The sequence below is a fragment of the Ochlerotatus camptorhynchus genome, unplaced genomic scaffold (genome assembly GCF_037179485.1).
Source record: "Ochlerotatus camptorhynchus isolate MF236.1 unplaced genomic scaffold, CSIRO-AGI_Acam_v1.1 ptg000391l, whole genome shotgun sequence".
Lineage (NCBI taxonomy): Eukaryota > Metazoa > Arthropoda > Insecta > Diptera > Culicidae > Ochlerotatus > Ochlerotatus camptorhynchus.
In genome coordinates this window covers 181,329-204,463 of record NW_027040878.1, presented here as the reverse complement: position 1 = coordinate 204,463, position 23,135 = coordinate 181,329, and the positions used below count along the sequence as shown (strand labels likewise).

At 36.3% G+C, this 23,135-nt stretch overlaps 1 protein-coding gene and 1 pseudogene across 3 annotated transcripts in view; one reads left to right on the top strand and one right to left on the bottom strand.

Annotated features, from left to right (window-relative positions):
* The first annotated feature begins 1,006 nt into the window (after positions 1-1,006).
* The window catches only part of LOC135710558 (leucine-rich melanocyte differentiation-associated protein-like), a 42,458-nt gene continuing 20,329 nt past the window's right edge, over positions 1,007-23,135 (top strand). Inside the window, exon 1 of one of the 3 annotated variants that reach the window (XM_065233170.1) lies at positions 1,007-1,423. In XM_065233170.1, coding sequence (XP_065089242.1) covers positions 1,398-1,423 — 26 coding nt within the window. In that variant the 5' untranslated portion in view covers positions 1,007-1,397. The other 2 variants (XM_065233169.1, XM_065233168.1) reach the window with 2 other exon arrangements.
* LOC135710510 (uncharacterized) lies at positions 7,987-12,275 on the bottom strand (annotated as a pseudogene).

The window sequence follows — 23,135 nt, the reverse complement described above, 5'->3', positions numbered from 1 at the left end:
TTGAATGACAAAAAAAGAGAAAATAGCTTTGATAACAATAATTTGGTCACTTGGCTACAGGATTATACAACATTGCCTGTCCAAAACAAAAAATATGTTCTTGTTCCTTCCATGCCTGATAAGCGACAGCCCAATCACTTCACGTGCGTTCCTACGACCACCTAGAAGATTTGAAAATTTGAACTTAAATCCTTTTACAAATTGCAACATTGCTCTATTCAAAGCTAAATTGTAGCGTAACGATGTGGCTTGTCAAACAGACGAACTGATAACGGCTGATTAACTACTTTGCCATAGATAACACAGGCATCGCTCGGTCAACATCTTCCCGAGAGAGTTCTGAACCCACATAGAAGTGCGAGATGAGTAATGTGCATCTCCTTCACTAAGCTGCCACCGCAGTCGGGTATCAAATGTCCAAGTTCAGCAACTGCAACTTGAACTCGCAATTGCCGTCAACGGCTATTGATTGACGATCGGTTTCGTGAGTTCTTAAGAAGAAAAAGAAGTGTGCAGATCGGATCGCGCAATTCCCGGGGAGGTCTTCCACTATGTCGGCAATTGCAATCTAAGAGCGACTTCTGGAAAGAATGTAAGTAGCAACAGACGACCGCGACCGGTTAGAATGCGCAGCTACAGTGATGGCCGTGAAAAGCGCTAATTTGACGAGCAGTTGATCTTTTCGCATACGATCAAACGACCCATTTGATCAAACGGTATTTAGTGAAACTTCAGGCCGTTGGGAGATCTGGAACCTTTGGGCAATAGTTTGACCGCCACTGTAAATCCGTATTGATTTCCCAGCGAGCACCGGCTTGCCGACGCAATAAAAACAATCGATTGTTTTTCTCGACGTGTTTGCTCTTATTATTTTCACTCATTGCGCCACTATCAGTTACATTGTAGATAGCTCTATGCCTGACTGGTGTTGTTCTGGAATCTACCCGGTCGGTAGAAGAGAACGTTGCTAGCGGTCACGTCGTCGCCTTTTCAGAATCTCCGTACCTGCAGGAGGGAACAGTCGAGTCGAACTCGAAGCCAAGTAGCAAAATCTCCATAGTGAGTTCCAGTAGTTGGTTCAGAAAAGGCGTGCGCGCAACTCCCGTTGGCAGTTTGTGTTTGGTGAAATCGGTTCATAGTTGGTGTTTTGAAAGTGATGCACGTTGTGATCCCGGTGGAATTTCGTCCGATTTATTTAGATTCGTTCTGAGCAAGTGGTGGTGAAGTTTAGTTTTTCACTACGAACATCCTCCATTGCTGTTTGGAGGAGAGTGACCATATTTTTTTTTGAGACTCCGGTAAAACAAAAAGCCGTCAAAATTCCGCTGTACAGGGATCATTCGTTGTACCTATACAAGCTCGTTTATAGAGCTAATAGGAAGAGAAGAGCCAAGGCAATGCATACCATTGCGTATAACGCCAAGTAAGTAGTTTTCGGGGATGTCGGTGTGGAGTGGATGTGCGTGAAGGTTTTGAGCTAATTTAAGATAACAAATTACAACTGTGATAATTAGGAATCTGCGTATTTAGTGTCTTATGGATAAGTCGTATCCAGAGTTATATTTTGACTATACAGATCTAATGGAATCATCACTTGCTGAGGAAAGCTGGGGAAAAAGGTTTGATAATCACTTCTTCTTTTTTATTTTGTTGATGAAAGTCTCTCCGAATGAAATCTAAAGGTTCACATGAAAGAAACGGAGAATTTTGATAGGAATAGTAATTTTCACAACATTTATTTGAACTTGATATAAAAATGATAATAGATGGAAAAATAGTCAACTGGAATTTAAAACTCGGGCACCATTTTGAAAATTGCAAGAACGTTCTTTTGTTGGCTGTAGCACAGTCAGCTAATGCACGAAAAACGATTTGAGTGATGATTATTTTTACAGCGATAATAAGTCAATAATAATAAGTAAATTATTGATCTACATTGTAAAAGCTACAACCTACCAACATCGTAAATAGGTTGTAATCAATCGTAGTGAACATTTAACTGGAATTGATGATGATGATGATGATGGTCCCACCTCTTACCCCTACAAAGGTTTGAACTGGACGATTTATCTTTAAGATAATTGAATATGACATTTTAACCAGCTTGGCAAACAAAATCGAACTGGTTTCAGTTACAGATATAAATTCCCTCTAGAGTTTACAGTTGCTTCACAGCGATATAAATGTGGAAAAGCTCAGGCGTCCACCTCTTAGTTCGCCTTTTTGTCCACCTAAAATATTCATAAGTATTACAAGCAATCAAGAGTTAATGAAAAATCAACAAAGCATCCTATTACACTAGCAACCCCGCAATCTGATGCTATCATAATTTTCAGCAATGTCAGGAATGCTCACGAACCCCTAACATTTGCCAGAAAACTTACTACTAACTCAAGGTATCTTTCAAATAAGCTTCAAAATTGCATTTTTTTTTATCAAATGTTAAATTCAGTACTCTATATCCGTATAAGCGCGCGAGGCTCAAACCTTTGTAGACTACTTTTTTTTTAATTAATCTACTATTAAATCAAATATTAAAAATCCATCATCACCATCGTGGCGAACAGAAATAGTTTTTGCAGTGCTACAATAATTGTTAAAAAAGTCGTTATGACAGCTATCCATATAAAATAATCCGTTGGAGATAACTTCGTCAAGATGCATAATTTGTCAATTCATAAAAAAAAATCATTTATTCCTTTAAAATATAATGAATTTTGTGAAGCACAAGTCAAGAAATGTGGTGCTCTTATTTCAACCGTGTTTCTAGTATTATATATATGAAAGTCACTCCCTCTTTCAATTCGATCACACAAATATCGAGGCAGCAAACCGTTAACTACTTTAAAATGAACACCATAGTCAAATATACAAATCTTTGCTTCACCGACAACCATTGTAAGGCGTCTAACATCAAAGTTGAGTAAGTGAATCTACTACATCTCAAAATCAGCTTGATTATTTAGATAATAAAACAATGTGAATAATAGCATTGCAATACACTGTTATTCATACAAAAGTAATTTGATCTTGAGTAATGTTTTTTTCTGAAGCGTATCAAACGTTTTTATAATACTAATAATTTATGAAACGTACACGTGGAAAATACGAAGTTATTTTAAAAATATTTGTTCTAACCCCGGGTTCAACAAACAAAATGATTACACAATTAGTACCGCATCTGTATCCGATGAATCAACTCGTAAGTCGATGAAAATGTATTAGTACAACGGTAAATGTTAAAAAAATCTATTCGACCTATTTTCTTTTTAAGATCTCGGCAATGAGGATCATGAAAATAGCATGAGTATGGCAGTTCATAGCGATATATCGGATTTAAGTGGAACATCGTGTACCTATATATCTTTGAGGAAGTCAATGGAGAAGGCTTAGTAGACCTCGCAAAGCTGTTCGATAACCCTGAAAAGGAGGACATCCAAACTGCTATCAAAGAGTGGTCTTTACGTCACAACATAACTCACAAAGCATTGAAAGATTTATTGCAACTTATGAGACTCCAACACAATGACCGACGATTACCCGTAGATCCTAGGACATTACTTGCTACTCCACAAGATACGGGAAAATTATGTATCAAAATGGCCGGTGGACAATATTGGCATTTTCGACTCCAGAAGTGCTTAGAATATTGGTTCAATAATCTAGTTGAGGACATTTCAATAAGTATCAACTTTAATATAGATGGACTCCAAATACACAAAAGCTCAAAATGCCAATTATGGCCAATTTTATGCAACGTGCATGGCGCATCTAGTCTGAAACCGATGCCTGTGGGAATTTTCTTTGGAAAACACAAACCCTCAAACGTAAATGAGTTTTTAACGCCGTTTGTCAACGAAATTATCCCTATTCTACGGAACGGTATTGTTGTGAATGGCTGCACAATCAATATCAAAATTAGATGCTTCATTTGTGATTCCTGCTAGAGCTTTTGTAAAAGGTGAATCATATAATAACTAGATATTAAAACATTTTTTAAATATCATAAAAGTAGTTTTTCTAAAGGGTGATACGGTCAAAATTTGGTCAAGGGAAAACGCGTGTAAATCGGTGAAATCGTTTATTTAAAAAATCAAATTAAATTTCTTTTTCAAGTTCAATTAGTATAAAATTCAGGAAAAATATTCAGTTAGGCTTCTGCTTTTCCAAATCCGAATTGCCGGGCCTTACGCTTGACCCCTGCCATCAGATTTTGTACAGCCACCTTGTCCACCTTCTTCGCCGCAGAAAGCCAGTTTGCCTTGAACTGCTGCTCGCCTTTAGCAGTTTTTCTGGTCTTCTTTAGGTTCCGCTTGACAATAGCCCAGCATTTCTCAATTGGGCGGAGCTCTGGCGTGTTGGGAGGGTTCTTGTCCTTGGGAACCACCTGCACGTTGTTGGCGGCGTACCACTCCATGGCCTTTTTACCGTAATGGCAAGATGCCAAATCCGGCCAAAACAGTACGGAACAACCGTGTTTCTTCAGGAAAGGCAGCAGACGTTTATTCAAACACTCTTTCACGTAAATTTCTTGGTTGACAGTCCCGGAAGCTATGAAAATGCTGCTTTTCAAGCCACAGGTACAGATGGCTTGCCAAACCAGATATTTCTTTGCGAACTTTGACAGTTTCATGTGCTTGAAAACATCTGCTACCTTTCCCCTTCCTTTTGCCGTATAAAACTCCTGTCCCGGAAGCTGCTTGTAGTCGGCTTTGACGTAGGTTTCGTCGTCCATTACCACGCAGTCAAACTTTGTCAGCATCGTCGTGTACAGCCTCCGGGATCGCGCTTTGGCCGTCGTATTTTGTTTATCATCGCGATTTGGAGTCACTACCTTCTTGTAAGTCGATAGTCCGGCTCGTTTTTTGGCTCGATGCACGGTTGTAGACGATACACCCAGCTTATTTGCGGCATCTCGGAGAGAGAGGTTAGGGTTTCGCTTGAAACTACCGGCAACTCTCTTTGTCGTCTCAGCGGCTTCCGGTTTTCGATTTCCCCCCGATCCAGACTTCCTGGCTGTCGACAAACGTTCCCCAAACACTTTAATTACATTTGTAACGGTTGATTTGGCAACTTTTAGCGATTTTGCCAACTTTGCGTGCGAGTAGCTCGGATTTTCGCGATGCGCGAGCAAAATTTTGATACGCTGCTCTTCTTGCTTGGACGGCATTTTGACAACTGAAGAGTGAATTCCAAAATCAAAATAGGAGCAACATTCTACACACACACACCTTCAAAATGAGGGGTGTTCAGGTTTTTTAAATGCAAAATTGAAAGAAATACGTCAAGTTGATATTGACCAAATTTTGACCGTATCACCCTTTACATTTTAAAATCATATCTTATATTTTAGGAGTTGTAAACTTTAACAGCAAAAATTGATGCCTCAAATGCACGATAAATGGCGAATATTCTCATATCTCACGAACAGTCATTTTTCCATACTTACGCTGTACGCTAAGAACCGACGAAAAGTTTCGAAAAAAATTGTATGGGAAACATCACAATGGCGAGGAATCTCCTATCCTGAGAATTCATGATGTTGACATGGTAAAGGATTTTATTGTAGCTGATTCTCTCCATCTCCTAGAGCTTGGCGTAATGAAACGACTTCTAACCGGCTGGAGAGATGGTAAATTGGGATTTACCGGCAAACTGAGTGCATTCCAAATCCAAAAATTATCAGATAGGATTACTAAAATCAGATTGCCTTGCGAATTCCATCGTAATATAAGATCTTTAGACTGCTTAGCTTTTTGGAAAGGTACTGAATGGCGAACGTTTTTGAATTACATCGGAATCATCGTACTGAGTGATATATTAGAGGAAACACTGTACTACCATTTCCTTGTTTTGTTCACTGCGGTTACAATCTGTTCGTCAGACTTCTATATAAATTTAAGACCGTTGGCGCAAGAGCTTTTTGAAAAATTTATCGAAAAATTCCAAAGCGTCTACGGAGAAGATTATATTACTAGTAATATACACAATCTAGAACATGTGGTAGCTGACGTTGACAGGTTCGGATCTTTGGATTCCATTTCAGCATATCCATTTGAAAATTATTTATGTCAGCTAAAAAGATGCCTAAGACAAGGAAACAACTGTTTAGAACAAGTGGCCAATAGAATCCTGGAGAAAAGTACTGTGAAGGATACTCGAGAAACGTCCAAAGGACCATTTCCAAACTTGTTCAAGCGAAAAAATAACCTACATTGCTCAGTAAGAGATGGCTTACTACTAAATCAGTCTTTTGAGAATTCATGGTTTTTATCAAAACAGAATGAAATGAATGAACACACATTTTGATGTTTCATATGACGAGCACAATCAAATTGTAATTCAAGGTTGTTCCGTAGCATCACCTAGTGATTTTTTTCATTTTGCCAATCCGCTCTTCGTACCTACGTATTTATAAGGCAAACATTCCGTTTACTAATAGATGTAATCCCTATCGCCCAACAGATATTGCTTGTAAATATGTAATAGTAAGTTATAAGGATGGCTACCATGTTCTTGTACCATTGCTACACACATTTTTATAAATCATAATGGTCTTGTTAAAATACATGAATGTTTCAGTAATCATTAAAATGTTTATTGTTTTTATTTGTTTACCATTACATTTTAAATAATGTATTAGATATGTTAGTCATGGTTAAAAATTCATGGTAGCTTTTTTGCTTCTTGCAAATCTGTGCTTGAACCACTTGTATCAAATAAAAACTGCATTAGCGTAACTTACAGCGTGTAGAAAGCAAAGGTTAAAAATACACTAAAACTAAATCTTCATTTTAAAACTGCACATCATTTTAAAGTGCATCAAATATAGTTATTTATCGATTAGAACCACTCGATTCAAATGATTGATTATTAGGTCGAATTAAAATGAAGCTCACATTCCTCCACTTTGCTTACTAGCATCTCGTGCTTATCTGTATCATCACTAGAAGATGATTTGCTTGATTGTGAGTCATGGTCCGATGTGGAAATCCATTCTTTCCTGGTTTTGTTTGAATTTCGGGTCGAAGCATCAGCCGCTAAAAGTTCGAAAAATAATCAATAAATAATCAGCAGCAAAATAAAAATGCAATCAGAATTACCTTTAACAAGTTTTTTATTTGACCTCTTCGCTCTACGATGAATGCTAGGTTGACGCAACCCCTTAGCTTCACTCCTTTTTTTAGAATTTCGTGTCACTTGCTTAAAAAAATGCTCAAGCAGCTGTTTGGAGAACGTGGTATTTACACTATGAACGATTGCAAAAAAGTATGCAGAATGTTGGTACAATTCTTGATAGCCAATTTGATGGTCGTACTGCGACTAGCGCCACTCCATGAACATTTCATCATGACATTACGTTCGAAAAAATGGTCCACCAACGTGTAGGAGATGTTCAACCCGTTGCAGTTATCGCCAATATAACCAATAACCTTTTTCATATAAGAGATCTGTAAATAAATCAAATAGGGTAAATATTGGCTTCGGCACCCATTGACTGTTTTCGGCAACCAAAATTTAAATGTTAATTTCACTATGTTTTCCCATCAACGCACTTCCCTGAATGTGTCCAAACGATTGTTTAGCCTTTCAGCTTCAATCTGATTATATTTGAACGATCGAGCAATCCAGTAATGCTACATTTTTCTTCAAATAAAGCATACGCACTTCAAAATGAGGTTGATTTCGAGTTGCCGATAATAGAACAGCTGGTTAACACGCAGTTCTAATGGGAAGGTTGCCGAAGAAAAAGAGACTGCCGACAATAGTCACACTCACCTGAGAAGTTTGGAGCGTTGTAAAAACGCTTTCAAAACGTTTTGAAAAATTCTGTTGATTGGAATGGATAGAGAAGCAAGCAGCAGATGAATGTAAACAAACAGACACATCATATATGTGCGTGACGCTGAGAAAATGCTAGTAGAAGTGCAGACGCTGCTTAGATTGACGAGAATACGTAAATTCCCCTACATGTCCTATGAGCATTTAGATATCGAAGGAAGAGTTAACAATTTGCTTAAATAAGAGTTCAAAAAGCAATCGTATCCCCATGAATACTGTAGAAATACAAACTTACTAATCGCTTTGAGTAGGTTTCATCTGCCATGTTCTTTTCCAGCTCATGAATCTGTTCGGTGGATGACATTGGGGAAAAAGTAAACTTTTCGTCATTTTCATCAGACGGTTTTGTTTTAGCACGTAAAGCTGCTGTAAGTTTCACGTTTATGTCACTCTTGAACGCTGCCATCATGGATCTCATTGCCGAAAGCATTGCTTGCTGTATTTTTGAACACTTCCGTTCGATTTTTTCAGAGACAGCATTTACGATGTACCGTGCGGGACCGAAATCCGTACAGCACCGAAATCCGTACACCCTGTTGAATTTGTTTATTTATATGCATCATAACAATGTAAATATTATACATGAGTACATATTCATGTTCATTCATGCATTAGCTTAATGTTTTCGTCAACAATTAAGCAGAATATCATGCAATTAAAATAAGAAAAATAAAAGCCTCAACACGTGTCGGGCATTTCTGTCAATCGATTGCGTTCTTAACGATTTTCTAAGAAAATCTCTAGGATTTACTTCAGTTTGTTAAGCGTATTTCAGTGATGTTTGCAAGTAGTTTCCTAAAGGTTGATCAAAAAGGTTAGTGTTTATCGTTTTATATCTCAATTCTAAGCAATGGATCGTTCATATGGTATTTATTTATCAAAATTAGTACTGTACGGATTTCGATCCATATATAACAGCTGATTCTAAATCCGTACACTTCTGTATTAACAATGACGATTCTACTTTATCCAATGTTTTTCAGCAGATCATGAAAACTAAATACACGCCGGAGGATTTGGAGAAGACTGTGGCAATGATGCGTGCGGAGAAATCTTACCGAGAAGCATCCAGGGTTTTTTTTCCGTTAATTCACCACCATAAGAGATGCCGTATTGAATCGCTACCCTCTTATTTTATTCGTATTGTAAATGTTATATTATTAATATCTTTTAATGAAGAGCGTCAAGAACCAGCCGAAAAGTAAAACAACGCAGCTCCCCTACAGGATATCACCAACACGCATATACAAATTAGGGACCATGCATAAATGACGTAGCATTTGAGGGGGGAGGTGAGGGTTTTAGAATTTGTGACCGGCCATGTATTGGATATAGCCAAATACGCTACGAGGGGGGGAGGAGGAGTATAAAATTGATCAAAAATATGCTACGTCATTTTTGGATGCTCCCTTACAGAGAGCAGACAGAAATGGGCCAGAGAGCATTCCCAGCAGTAGCTACCAGCGAGGAATGACCGGAAATACACATGGAAGTAGTGCGAGCGAAAATTGATAAAGAGAACGCAAAGAAACAAAGTATTGAGGAACGACAAAAGAAAAAGGTTGAGCAAGAGAGGAAGAGGAGGAAAAAAGGAAGAAGAGCAAAGAAAGCTTCCTAAAAAACAGATACCAAGAACGAACTTTATCCCGGATGGGTAAACTTTCCCACAAATGGTTTGGATGATACCCCGAACACGTCGTTAAACTCTCTATTATGGTTATTTTTATTAGGGTTGCAAGCAAGAAAGCATTATAACTTGAAAAGGCAATGGTAACAATGGAGAAGAAGCAGAAGAAAGCTGTGGAAAAGAAGCAATGAAAGATCTGTATTTTTATGATTATTACTCTCTTGACGTATTAAATTAAATTAAGTTATAGTCGTTATTTTACCAATTTTAATTTTCATGCACAAAACGAAAAACTAATCCTTGATGTCAGTTCATTGTCTTTTTTTGTTGATTTTTAAGATGGTTGTATTTTTCTTTTACTTATCCGCCATTATAGGGCTACCATCTTAGAAACCGGTTAATTTATCGCTTGATGTCAGTGGGTTGGTGGAGTTCCAAAGTATGGCGCATCTTGCACGTTATCACATGTCAAATTTTAAAAACCTCGAAGTTGTGATCGGAGGAAAACTCCAGTAAGAATATTTAACCCAAGGCACTGGTATAGAATAAAATTTGGAGGAAATTAATCCTTAAAAATGATATTAGTAAATGAATGACCCAAAAGTGTTAAAGTGACTATAAAAAAAAAAAGATATTAGTTAGTATAAAAATCCAGAACAGTTACCTTCTTAAATAAAAAGAAATCAGCATGGAGCATAAATTAATCTAACGCTGATATCATTAGTTAAAAAAGTAAAAGTAAATGAAATGAACTTGAACCTTTGACGAATGATTCTTATGTAAAATCGTGCACTGAATTCAACAATGTAGTCGAAAAAAATGTCATTAGGATCTTTTTTGAGATACAGCTTAAAATGAAAATTCACTTTAAACAAGTTTGATTACTATAATACTAATATCTCCGGTTGTAATGAGATTATATCAATTATTTTAACACTAAATTAGAGGTAAGAAATTTTTTCGATCGATCAATTGAACATCAATTGTCAGTGAGATTGATGGTATTGTAGTTAGTTAATAGTTTGTTTTTTAAGTTTTCCTAAGAAAAATTGAATTTCTGCTTAGTTTTTAAGCAATGTAAATTAAAATGTTTATGGTGGTTCTACCATTACTCTCATGGAAAAATAGTGTTACAACGATCGAAATAAAATTTTATCACGTTTAATTTGGCGTTAAAATAATTAATATAGGGGAAGGAGGGGCATAGTGAACAGGCGGGGCATAGTGAGCATCCCGTGCTTTGGCTCTGGATCTCCAACTGCATGAAACAAATCAACTGGTAGTAGGATCAATATCATTAAGATATTGATCCTACAGCCAACAAATTTGTTCTGAACGGCCGGAAGTCCAAGCTGGAGCACGCGCGATGTTCACTATGCCCCACCTGTTCACTATGCCTCTCTTACCCCTATATCTCCAAAACTATCCTACCGAGATTTTTTTGGACTACATTTTTGGATTCAGCGCACGATTTTACATGGGAAATGACCATCAGCGTACAAAGTTCAAATATGCTGTTAACTAGTGTATTTAAACGGACTATTAGCCAAGCAACTACAAAAAAAATACTTTATTCAAGATAGCAACACGTTTTTTTTTTCATTGATTTGGATCGATTTACATTCATGTACGGATTTTGATTCATGACTGTACGGATTTTGATTCATCCTCAACACAGTGTACGGATTTCGATTCAAAACTGTACGGATTTTGATTCAATCGTAGAACGCTGTACGGATTTTGATTCAAGATATGTGCAATTTAAATCCTTTTTTCTAATAATTAAAGGTAATTTTAAGACCTGGTGTTTGCAAAGATTGGAAAAAGAAAGATAAATTTAAAGGAAAAAGATGTGATACAGAGCATAATGTGATAGCATTATTTAGTATTGACCGTTAATTATTCTCTCGTGCTTAGGTGTACGGATTTCGGTCCCGCACGGTAATCAGCATCAACAACGGGCTATGGAAAATAAAAAAACGCTACCTAAGATAGGTGTAAAAATAGCATGAAGCAGTCCTACCTGTTGATAATACACGTATTCACCCTCCGTCATTATTGCTTGCATTTCATCTGTTGCCCGTTATCCGGCTTCGGTACCTGTTGTCAGTTAAACAGTTTGACCGGTTGCTGCGTTGAAAAGATGTCATCTACCTGGCTTACACTTGGAGAGCACAGCAAGTTACGAGCAAGAACCGGATGATTCTGAGAACCATCGACGATCGATGTGACATTTGACTGCGGGCCTGTATGTTCCGTTCCGGTGTTCAGGTTAAGGTTAGGTTCATCAGCAGCGATCAATGTCGTACGAAATTTGTCATTCCCTACAAAGTCAGTATCCAATGTAAAATTATAAAGATGAAACGGTATAAAAATACCAACCATTTCCTGCAACCAGGTGGTTGAAATCAAATCTTCTGCTCAAACCATCCTTTGTTGTCTTCTTCTGTTTCTTCTTTCGTGGAGCCGAATCAGAACTCTCTGTGTTTTGACCTGAAAGTTCAGCAGCTTCCATTTCGGCCTCCTCGTAAGAAGGGATATACTTCCTTTTTACGCTGCATGCAATTTTACTCCAGTTGCTGGTGGGCTCTGACTTCAGGTCCTTCCGTAGTTTGTTAGCATTTTTTCCGGCCACATTAAAAATCCATTACAAACCCAGCGATGGGGAACCGCTGTCAAGACGAGTTTTCCTGCCTCCTTTGTTTGCACAACATTGAAATAATCTGTAATAAGTAGTCGATGCATTAACTTTTGATAGATAGTGTTGATGATATTTTGTCAGTAATTTACTTTTATTTTGATCCATTTTGTAGACAAAACTGGTAATTAACAGAGAATTTGATGGTCACTCACGTTGCAACGACTGACAAAGATACAAAAATGGCACATCAGTTCAGGTCCGTTGTTAATCGTAAACGTCAAAGCTTGCAACAGTGCAGGCAGAAATTTGGAAAATGTTTGATAAACTAATATACTGTGGAAGTAATCACTTGTTCAGTAGGCAACCGATTGTATGATGAGCAGTCGTTGAAATATAATGGAAGGTAATGCTTTATTCCACTATATTGATCAACACATTACAAATCTGCTGTCTATATAGCCTATAGGCGGTATCACGTGGAACAGTAAATTAGCACAACAACTCTTCATTATAATCTCCCGTAGCTTTTATGTGCGATTAGTTACATCTTATGTTATCATCCAGGATAGCTCAGATGGTATGCCAGCGACTATAGATCAACGGAGGTGAGCTCAAATCCCATACAATCCCTTTATAATAAAATGTAATTATCATTTAAATTTTCAGAATACACATTCAGTAGCAAACATGATTGTAAATTATGTATCAACTTCAAAATTAAAAGTTTCATCATAATCGTGTTGCCTTAATTTTAACAGTATCTGTAGGTTGATTTATTAAAAGATCTTTAGAACTGATTGAATGTTACCATTGTAACAACGATTAGAGGAGATAAAATTTTGCCATAGCCTTATAATAATTTATACAAAGTTTCAATGACAACAAAACATAATTGTATAAGACTCGTTGACATGATATTGTAATGATAAAGTTGTTTTTCAACAACAAAGTGATGTAAGTAAATACGAATTATGAAAGCTGCTAGAAATTACTCTCAAATCTATATCACATGTATAAAATGTTCAAAGAACTTATCCGTAGTCTTAAATCAGCGTAACTGAAAGCTACATAGTAACAACTTAAACATATGATTTCAATTTCTAATAGACCACAAACTGAATAAATTCTCCAGAATTGTGTGAAGAATGTGTGTGTAGTAGCTGCATACCAAGATAAAGCAGCAACTATTCAGTAAGTTACTAAATAAAACAGCTCAAGAAATGTTAGTTAGGTATGCAATTGTTTCCTGGGAAGGGGGCGACTCTATCTACGATCACATAACATATGTGGAACTCGATCATCAAAAATCGACCCCATTTCAGTGATTTCAAGTGGTATAGATGGACATCGATCTGTCAAATTGATTATAGCAGCTGTAAAATGAGAAAGGAAATCCAGGGGATTGCCAATTATTTTAAATAATTCTACCGTGGTTTATAATTTTATGTGTTCCTAGCACTTCTGAGCTCATGTCTTACTATTTCTCTAACCATTAATGTGCTTTATTTATAATTAAATAGCTAACTTTAACAAGTTCATCAACTTGATTCACACAGCAAAACTGTGGTAAACTTAGAAGAAACATGTATGTAGCATTTCCTTCTTTGGACATTTTCTAATTTTTTGGAACCAATTGCATCAAACTTTGATTTCATTAGGTTTCGTAGGAGTAAAAACACGACCACGTAAATTTGGAATTAAGTGCTTTCCTTTTGAAGTTCAGAGAGAAGCAGCAAAATTTTGAACCAGAGTTAGAAGTCTCATTTGAAAAATATGCAGTGTTTTGAGCTGACTTTGCATCGTTTCATTCGCAAGAATTTTGCAAGCAGGACCATGAATGAAACACTCCCTATGTTTCTCAATTGCCGTCAATTGAAAATTTCTTAAAAAAAAAACGTGATAAGGTTGATCCTTGTTGATCGAAAAGGCAAAGGAGGAGCTACACACAATCATAACAAATTTGATTCGACCACTATGGCTAAGGTCCCTGGGTGGGATTCCCAGCTAGATGTATCAAAGTTAAGCACTATTTACTAACGAAAATATTTTTTTAATATGCATCAACTGGATATTTCGTGCTGTAATAATAAGTTGACTCACTAAAAGCACAGTTAACAATATTTAAACATACCACAGACATAATGCTAGTTTCCTAGGGGCATCCCACTCTAAACTATAGCTCTAGTATCAATTAAGTATTTCGAAGTATCTGATAAGTATTCTTAAGTATTTTTAAGTATTTTAAGATTTGGATTTTTTAATCGTAGTGACCGGTTACTAATGTAGTTGTTTGTTGTTGTATATTCCGTCAATGTATTACTTTTAATCACGTATTAAAACATATTTATACTAGTTTCAATATGTTTTAAATTAAATGAAGTAGTTAAATTCAATGTTTATAAGTAAGTATTTTAATTCTAGTTATGAAATAGTTAATCAAAAACATTTTACTTTCAGCGAACCAGTTGGAGCAGGGATAGCGAATTATTTATGATTTCGAACTAGCTGTTTAGTACGATATCAAACTTTTGAATTATATTGCTTAGCTGGAGGTTAATGGTGCCGTTGTCGTCCGAACTCGTAACTAGATTTCAAACTGAAATGCCAAAATAAAAGCGTATGTTGAATGTCAATTCGGCTAAGAACTATCGCAAGCTGCTTGATTATGAAATTCTTGACTTTAAGCAGGCCAAGGATGCTAGGACTACGCTGGTTATTTGCCAGAGGACAATGAAGCATAACTACCAGCAATTCGTTGTGCTGGTGGGCTCGAAGTTGAACTAATTGCAATTGCCACTGGTGGTCGTATCGTACCGTGTTTTGATAAATTTACATCGGTAAAGATGAGTTATGATGGACTGGTGAGGGAGTTGAGCGAGTATCCTGATAGCAATCGAAGGCTTTATGTGAAATCAACATGAATTTCTCACTTTAAGTACGGATAAGAAAAGTAAGGATAAGAAAAATATTAATCTGTTCTGAAATTATAATATTATAACAAACCATTGGTATACCAAATAAAACTATTTAGTTCCAAAACGTTACTTATTTGTACCAATTTAATGTAAAATAATCCTAAGTATGAATTTAATATAATATTTCAAACCATTCCCCAAACAGTCCAAATTAAAGTTTTAACACATAGCCGTTTCTGATGAATGATAGAATCAATTAGAGAACGGTTCCGAGATTAACACGGAGCGAATATGTTGGTTTGATTATGTCCAGCCTTAAGGGGGTATTCCCAATCTTTTGCCTTTTTTCGGCCTGTTTTTCAATTATTTTTTTTCAAGGAAAATGAATAGTAATGCGCCTAACTCTTTGGGATTCTTGTTTATTTAACATTAAAGTTTACAAATAAATTTTTTTCGACATAAAAAAAGACATTATTGACGTCACAAAATGGCGGCAAACAGACCCCTGTTCGCCGCAAACGCCTGGACGGGCGAAGACTTTTCTCTGGAACGGCTTCATCTGAAACAGATTTCGTGATGAAATAATAATCTGCATAAGATTCTCTGGAGCTTCTCCCGTTGGCAGCAAAAAATCTAGCAAATTAACAAAATGGCGGCCATATGAAAAAACAGGCGATTTTTAGCCCGCTTTTTTGCAGCTTTAAGGTGCTTCAAACAATGTTAAATGTTAATATTTTTGGCTGAAAGTGGGAGAAGCTCCAAAGAATTTAATAAGGAACAAAATGCGCAAAGATTCAAGTCAATATCTCTTATAGTTTCTGAGAAAAATCTTCGCCCGATAAAAAAAAATGTGGTTTCGAGAAAAACGCGTTTAAAGTTTTGACTTTAGTTAAAACCATTTGGGGGTTCTTACCATTAGTCAGCTATGCCTGGACACCGAATTCGCTGATCGGAAAACGGCTTGGGGGGATGAAAGTATATAGTCTAAAGTACAAAAAAACGTGAAAAAAAAAAATTTGATTTTTTGAAAAAAAAGATCGGGAATACCCCCTTAATACGGCTTAGATCTTATTTTGGGCCTAGTAAGCACAACCCGCCCTTTACCTTTATTTTTATAATGATTTTTTTTTCACAAAATGGAATGTTCTCACTGCAGATGCCTTCCAAATTTATTGAACTTTCCGTACGTATCGTAAGATTTGATAAAGGGTAACACATTGTTGAGATATTGTAAAAAATCTAACACTGCTTCTTGACCCCAAACTCGGCATTCGGATTCTAAACTCGGCCTAACGCATTGAAACGCCATTCAAACGCAATTGAATTCACTCTTTTGTTTTTTGAGAATAATGGGTGCAAACATTCATATCACACTTTCTTATTGACTTCGTTTGGTAGATTTGGAACAGAAGTATCGTACCAAACGCATAATTGACTTGCTAACGCCGTAATCATGGTTTGATCTGATGTTTTCTGCTAAATAGGCCCAAAATGGGCGATTAGACCGAAGTAGCTCTCTACCCTAATATGTCTCAAGCAGGAGAGCATCGAAGGTTCCAAATCCGAGGAAATGTAATTCTCTTCTCATTCGACGGCAATCTAGGAGAAATGGCTTTGCGGATGATGCAGAAAGCTTTCACAACTTCTTATTCAGTTGCAATCAGCGTAAAGGCCTGAAGTTTTCGTCCATCGGTCAGGTCAAGAACCTAATGGACGAAAAATCCATCTTTATAGAGACATGGTTTTGGGATAGAAACATTTGCTCAGGGAATTTGCTTCAACACGCAGTTTCTTCCACAGTAACTTTCCTAAAAGTTCCTTATTCTTCCTTTGAATGACAGGTGAATCGGTTTGGCAATGTTATTTTTCTTTGATTCAAAATGGTCTTCTCCTCGATTCCTACAAAAAAGGAATAAATTAAAAAATAATAGTTGATTTTTCTAAATACGCACACTCAAATTCCCGGATGACATAGGGTAAATAATCGAAAGAAATCTGTCTAGCAACGGAGGTAACAAACTAGCGCTAAATATTTCTTAAGTATTTTTAAGTATTTGCAGGTATCTTAGATATCAGTAAGAACTTTCTGAGTATAATGCGAAAAATACAAAGTTTAGAGTGGGATGCCCCTAGCTAGTTTCACACCAATTCGACGTAATCATCAAATATTCGAATTGTTTGCATTAAATTACATGCAATTAACATAATTTCCATAATGAATCCAATGCAAATCAAAAAGATCGAAGAGACGAAAAAATATTGCAATAGTAAAAAGAAAATATTAATGAATAACAACGCTCTTGATTGGCTTCTGACCGACTTGAAAATACTAGCTAAAAAATCCTTTGAAAAGCCCCCTGTCGAGCTAGTCGAAAAAAGAATGCCCACACGTCAAACTCCGTCAAGCATTTAAACAGCGGAGGAACAAACGAAACGACAAATTATCTGGGCCTCACCTGTTTACATCTCATTACGCATTACCGTGACTATTGACAATTTCACCTCTTCGGTCACTCTTATGGTAAAATCCCATAAGCACACATCAGCCTGTGCGTGAAACTTGGTGAACATTTCCTTACCCTTTCACTCCTATGAAAATCCAATATGATTCTGTCAATCTTTGCGTGAAGAAACGGCGGTTTGCTGGAGGAATGAAGAAATAATACAAAGTCCACTAGATTTCATACATAGATTGTCAGATGCTTTTGAGATTTTACCAGGGGTAAAGAGTTACAGAGTCGCCGTGAACGTCAATGCTTAAGGGCCAATGCTGCAAACGTAAACAATTACTTTTTGCGTGAATTTCTCGAAAAAGAAAACTCACTCAAGAAAACCAACACCATGATTGTGTAGAGAAACAGTCCTCCTATCCAATAAAATTAGTGGCTAACTTGGATTGACTTTGACGTAGAAGAAATTTACGAAAGAAGCCATTATTTATGTTTTCGACATTGGTCCTCATTAAAGAGCCTGAATTTATAAAGAGACAACATGTCAAAATTGGAACAATCCATTGTCTGTCAAAGTCATAGGAAAAGTCATTCCAATCGAGCAGAAGACGTGTCAAATTGATAAGATGTCGCCTCTTTCTAAATTCAGGCTCTTTAGTCCTTATGAATGCTCAATGTCGATATCACGAAAATTTTATTTTGACAGATCGATGTCCAAATATGCCAGTTATACCACTGAGGCAAAACAAAAAAAAAGGGGTCAGCTTTGAGTCAACTTTTTGCATGAAGTTCCACATATGTTATGTGCTACGATGCAGGAAAAATTGTGTTTTGGTAACGTTAGCTGCGCGCACGCTGAGTAGATATAAAGAAGATTGATGATGATTCTGAATAAAAAAAATATGTGTTGTGAAATAGTTTTAGGTTTTAAACGCTTGTAACTTTGTCATTTCAAGACCAACAATTGAAATGGCCTTAGCTCCATTTTGTAAACAAACCTTGTAAGGACATTTTCTCGTGAACCTAAACCACAATCGGGTAGAGGAGAATTTTCCCTACCTGTTTATCATGCCATGGTGGACTTCGGTTCGCGAGAAAATGGCCTTACAAGGTTTGTTTACAAAATGGAGTTGAGGCCTTTTCAATTCAGTGTCAACATTTCAGTGTACAAATGATAATTGTATCACTGTTTTCATGAAGTAAACTTTTTTCCCAAAGCCAGTCGTCATACTCGAGTACCACTTGGTTGATCCTCAGATAGCCGCCGCTAGGCCATGAAATTTTCCTGGGAAGTCGCGAACTTGGACAAAGCCCATTTTCACGAGCACCAAACTCTCGCAATTGTGCACCAGATTTTAGTACCTTGCAGCATCTCTTCCATCGGACTTTTCAAAGCCAAGTCATTTCTCTCGCCGAAATTCGTTAGGAGTGCGCTAAGCCTAGCAGAAAAAGATCAATGCAATGCCTAATAAAAACATACCATACAAGAACGATAACTCAAAAAATAGAACTATTCCACAAATAGCTAGTCAACTTTTATTAAGGTTTTCAATGGAAATTTGGCTGGTCGATGTCCACCTTACGACGCTGTAAAATTCATAGCGTCGGCACGCTCAACAGGCTTTATAACGTTCAAATATGCCTGGCGTTTTCTACAAAGTTTTTTTTAGTTATGAAGCAACCTACAATTTTGCTGAAAACTCTACATCTCTATCTGGGCAAAAGTTAGATTTTGCAACGCCACCTGTGGTGAAGTTCTGAACTTAAAATTTACTTCATTCAATGGGTTTTGTCATTTATAAAAACTCTTTTGAAGACACCCTTTTGAAAAAAAAAAAACCACTTTGAAGTGTGCTAATGAAAAAAGTTCACAGATTTGGCCTTTCGCACCACTGTGCCATGTTCCCCCTTTTTTTACATAAGAATCATTTATAACCAAAAAATAATTTGCGGATTTCTTGAGATACAGAATTTTGCAGCAAAGAATTTCAAACGTTACTCTTCGAGGATCCCACTTTTTTAGCCACGCCTCAAACCGAAGTTCCTTTCTTATGAGTGAAATCTTGCGCGACTTTCCGGTCCAGATTTCGGTCAACAGGGTTCAGTTTACGTCCAGATTTTTGCTTGTCCTGGAGAGTTGCTTCATCACCATACTTCCGAAACGCGTTCCGAACGGCTCCGATGCTTACACCTTCTAATTTCGCTAATTGTACGGATTTCGGTTCGCCACGGTACACAATGTGTGTACGATCTGTTTGCGCTATTCCGTAGAAATGCTTCGCATTGTCACGGAAATGTAAAGAACCGACACTTGCGATACACGAAACTGTAGGTCGAAATATAAACAATGATTCAGCGTGATAGTCTGCTGTTTAAACGTCATTTGAAACAAGCATGGGGGTTCCAAAGCCGTGCTTAGACATTCTGGGACACCCTATACATAAGGATGGGAAAGATGATGGTGCTGTCAGAATGGAAATCCAAATATACTCATTCTGAGAAAATTCCGTTTAAGTTTAGTTTTAGTTCCAAGGATATTGATAAAAGAAAGTAGTGCTTTCTTGAAAATCACTTAAAATAGGGAATGTTCTCCTGGATCCAGGGGTGCTTCGATTGGCACAAAAATATGGATTCATAAAAGTTAGACCAAAATAAAAGTTTTGCACTTAATTATGAATACTAAAGAAACTGGTTTTATAATTTCAAAAATTGATTCTTTATTTTAATATTTATTCAATAACTGCCCAATTTCAAAAATAATCATAATGATTTGCTCATGTTGGAGTTAATTTTCAAATCATTTATTTTGATATTAATATAGTTGTTGCGTATGCAACGAAAGGAAAACACTTTTCCGTAATTTTAACTCGTATATTTGGGTGAAACGGTTAAAATTTCCCTCTAAGTATACAAAATTGTGAGGAACAATAATTCAGAAATATAATGTTTCTTACGTTTGTGAGGGTTTCCGATTTGTAAGCCAGATCTTCGTAACGGTATTCAGAGACGTAATCTTTCTGTATATTTTTAGTGAATTAGGAAAATTAGGTTTAAGCTAAGTTAATTCAATTATTTTTACCTCAACTTTCTCGATGATTGTCGAATTATAGAGCGGACTCAATGTGCAGTTGTACGTATAACCATTTAATCCTCCTACGTATAGCAATGTTTCGTTTCAATGTTAGTTATTTTCATTATTTCATTATTGTGTAAGTAAACTGCCTACCGTACGCTAAGCCACTAGTTTAAGTAGTTTTAAGGTAATTGTATGCGCTATTTTAGGTAAGTTAAACAGTAAATTGTAGTTTTTAAAGACGCGTGTTACACTATTGTCAGCTTTCTTTCCACAATGATCTGCACTTTTTCTTTCACCGCCGAATTGACAGCTCCGTATGGCCATTATGCCTCTGTCAGCTCTAACGCGGCGCCGCTGTATCCATGAGATATATTAGTAGGTGTGTCGTCGCACGAAGGGTGCACGCAACAATAGTATTAAATGGAGCATCAAAAATAATCTCGTAGTCCTACGTCAACAATGGGGTCATGCTTTGGACACAAACCTTAACTTTTTTTTTAATGAGAAGCAAGATTTATTCGAAATGTGTTGCTAACGCCGGACTGTGTTTACAATTTTCATGGCATGATCTTCCCTGAATCTATTATTAGATCAACAATCTAGTGTCTACTATGTAACTGATCAACAAACGGCCATCCAGAGTCAACACCGAACGATAGTGCTTGATTTGTCCAGACGCTGCTCACGGCTCCAAGGACTCCGATAGTGAAAATAATACGAAAACAGATATTTTTTTGTATTTGTTGTTTACCTACTCATAATCAAACAAGAATTAAACTTATTAAGATCAAGTGGCGCAAAAAACAGCCATAAATATATTGAATAGGAAAAACAAGATTACTGAAACAAGCATGAATGTTGATAAAAATGTGCTTTCTTATGGATGCATAAACAAGTACAGTTCTTTGATTTCCCTAATTTACCTCTCATCCTTGATGGTCCCTTCCAGAGACGTAGTGAGGGTTAGTTGACGCCCCTTTCCGAATTGTTTAAATCAGTTCTTAAAAAAAATTATGGATTCAATATATTTCTAAATTTAAATATCAGCTGAACCCCGGATGTCCAATTTAAGCCCCAAAATGCATATTGTTTTACCCTGAATTTTAGATTTTTTAATTGCCTTTGATTCTCAGAGTTCCTGTTAAGATTTTTTTATGAATAATCTTGGGATTATAATATAAAATTGCCTTATGATTTAGGGATTTTCCCAAGAAAACTCTTGGAATTCTCTCTACAACTCTTTTCTAATGGTTAATCGTTCTAGCAATCACTCGCTTGAATTTTTCTACTTGCAGTTTTTTTTTTAATTATTTTGGAATATTCTTTAAAAAAATCAATTATTAAAAATCATGGATTTGTTCTTATAATAGCCATGGAATTCAGCTGAGAAATATCCTGGAGTTCTTCTTAGAATTCTCCAGCAAACTCCATAGGCACTATCCCAAGTAATTTTCTAAAATTCACATGGTACCCTCCTTTAATGTTGACCACTTTGGCAAGAAAAAGACACTAGGCTTATGTCATATTTTATTTTGCTAAATAAATCAAACTTATTAAACTGAACTTAATTTCCTCCCAGAGACTCATATAGTTTGTATTTGGAACGGAGATGATATTTTTTTTTTCCAATATCAAAATTAAAGATGTTTATCTGAACGCATCTATGTTTTTGCACGTCAAAAATAAAGAGACGTGCAGTGATCTTAAGTTATGAGCTTGTGCTAATGAAAAATGTGCGCTCATGCAGAATGTGCTTATTTTCAAAAACATAAAAAAAAAATTAAGTCTGAATGATGTACATACAATATTTTTCCAAGAAAAGTCTGGGCTTTTCGGAAGCTTCAGAACCTCTTAAAAGCAGGGTTGCCAAGTGATTTTTCGAAAAATCTGGCTGTTTTATTATAAAAAATCTGGGTTTGTATGGATGTTATTGATAATGACGTTTTTTTTTAATTAATAAAGCATTCTGTAGAATTATTAGGTTAGATAACGCATAACGCATTTTCTGGTTAACATTGGCGTTTGCAACATATTTGAGATATGACACAAACATCAAAATGGCCAGGCCTACTGCGTTTCATTTGCTGCAAAGATGATTCTGTAAAATGATTCGCGTTTAAATAAATATATTTAAACAGCGATGCATTTCGTGAATCTACAATCGCTGTATGCACAGCAAAAAAATAATTTTGATATCACGTCAAAGTGGATGCACTACAATCATGTCGAAAATATGGTGTAATATTACTTGCTAAAAAGGACAAAATTATCACTAATACAATGCATGAACTGACATTACGCTGCTTTTACTGCATTTGTTTATTTATGTGGTCATAAAAATTACATGAAATTTTCGACATGATTGTAGTGCATCCACTTTGATGTGATATCAAAATTATTTTTTTGCTGTGTGGGGATGCGTGGACATACCGTACCAAACGCTCCGAGTTATGTAAGAGTGAATTTATCAATCATATGTGATGTAATGAATGGTTTTGATAATAAAGTATAATTGAAGGATCTCACCAAATGCCTCCAATGTTCATCAAATTTCTAATTTATAGATGAAAATGATGATCTCACC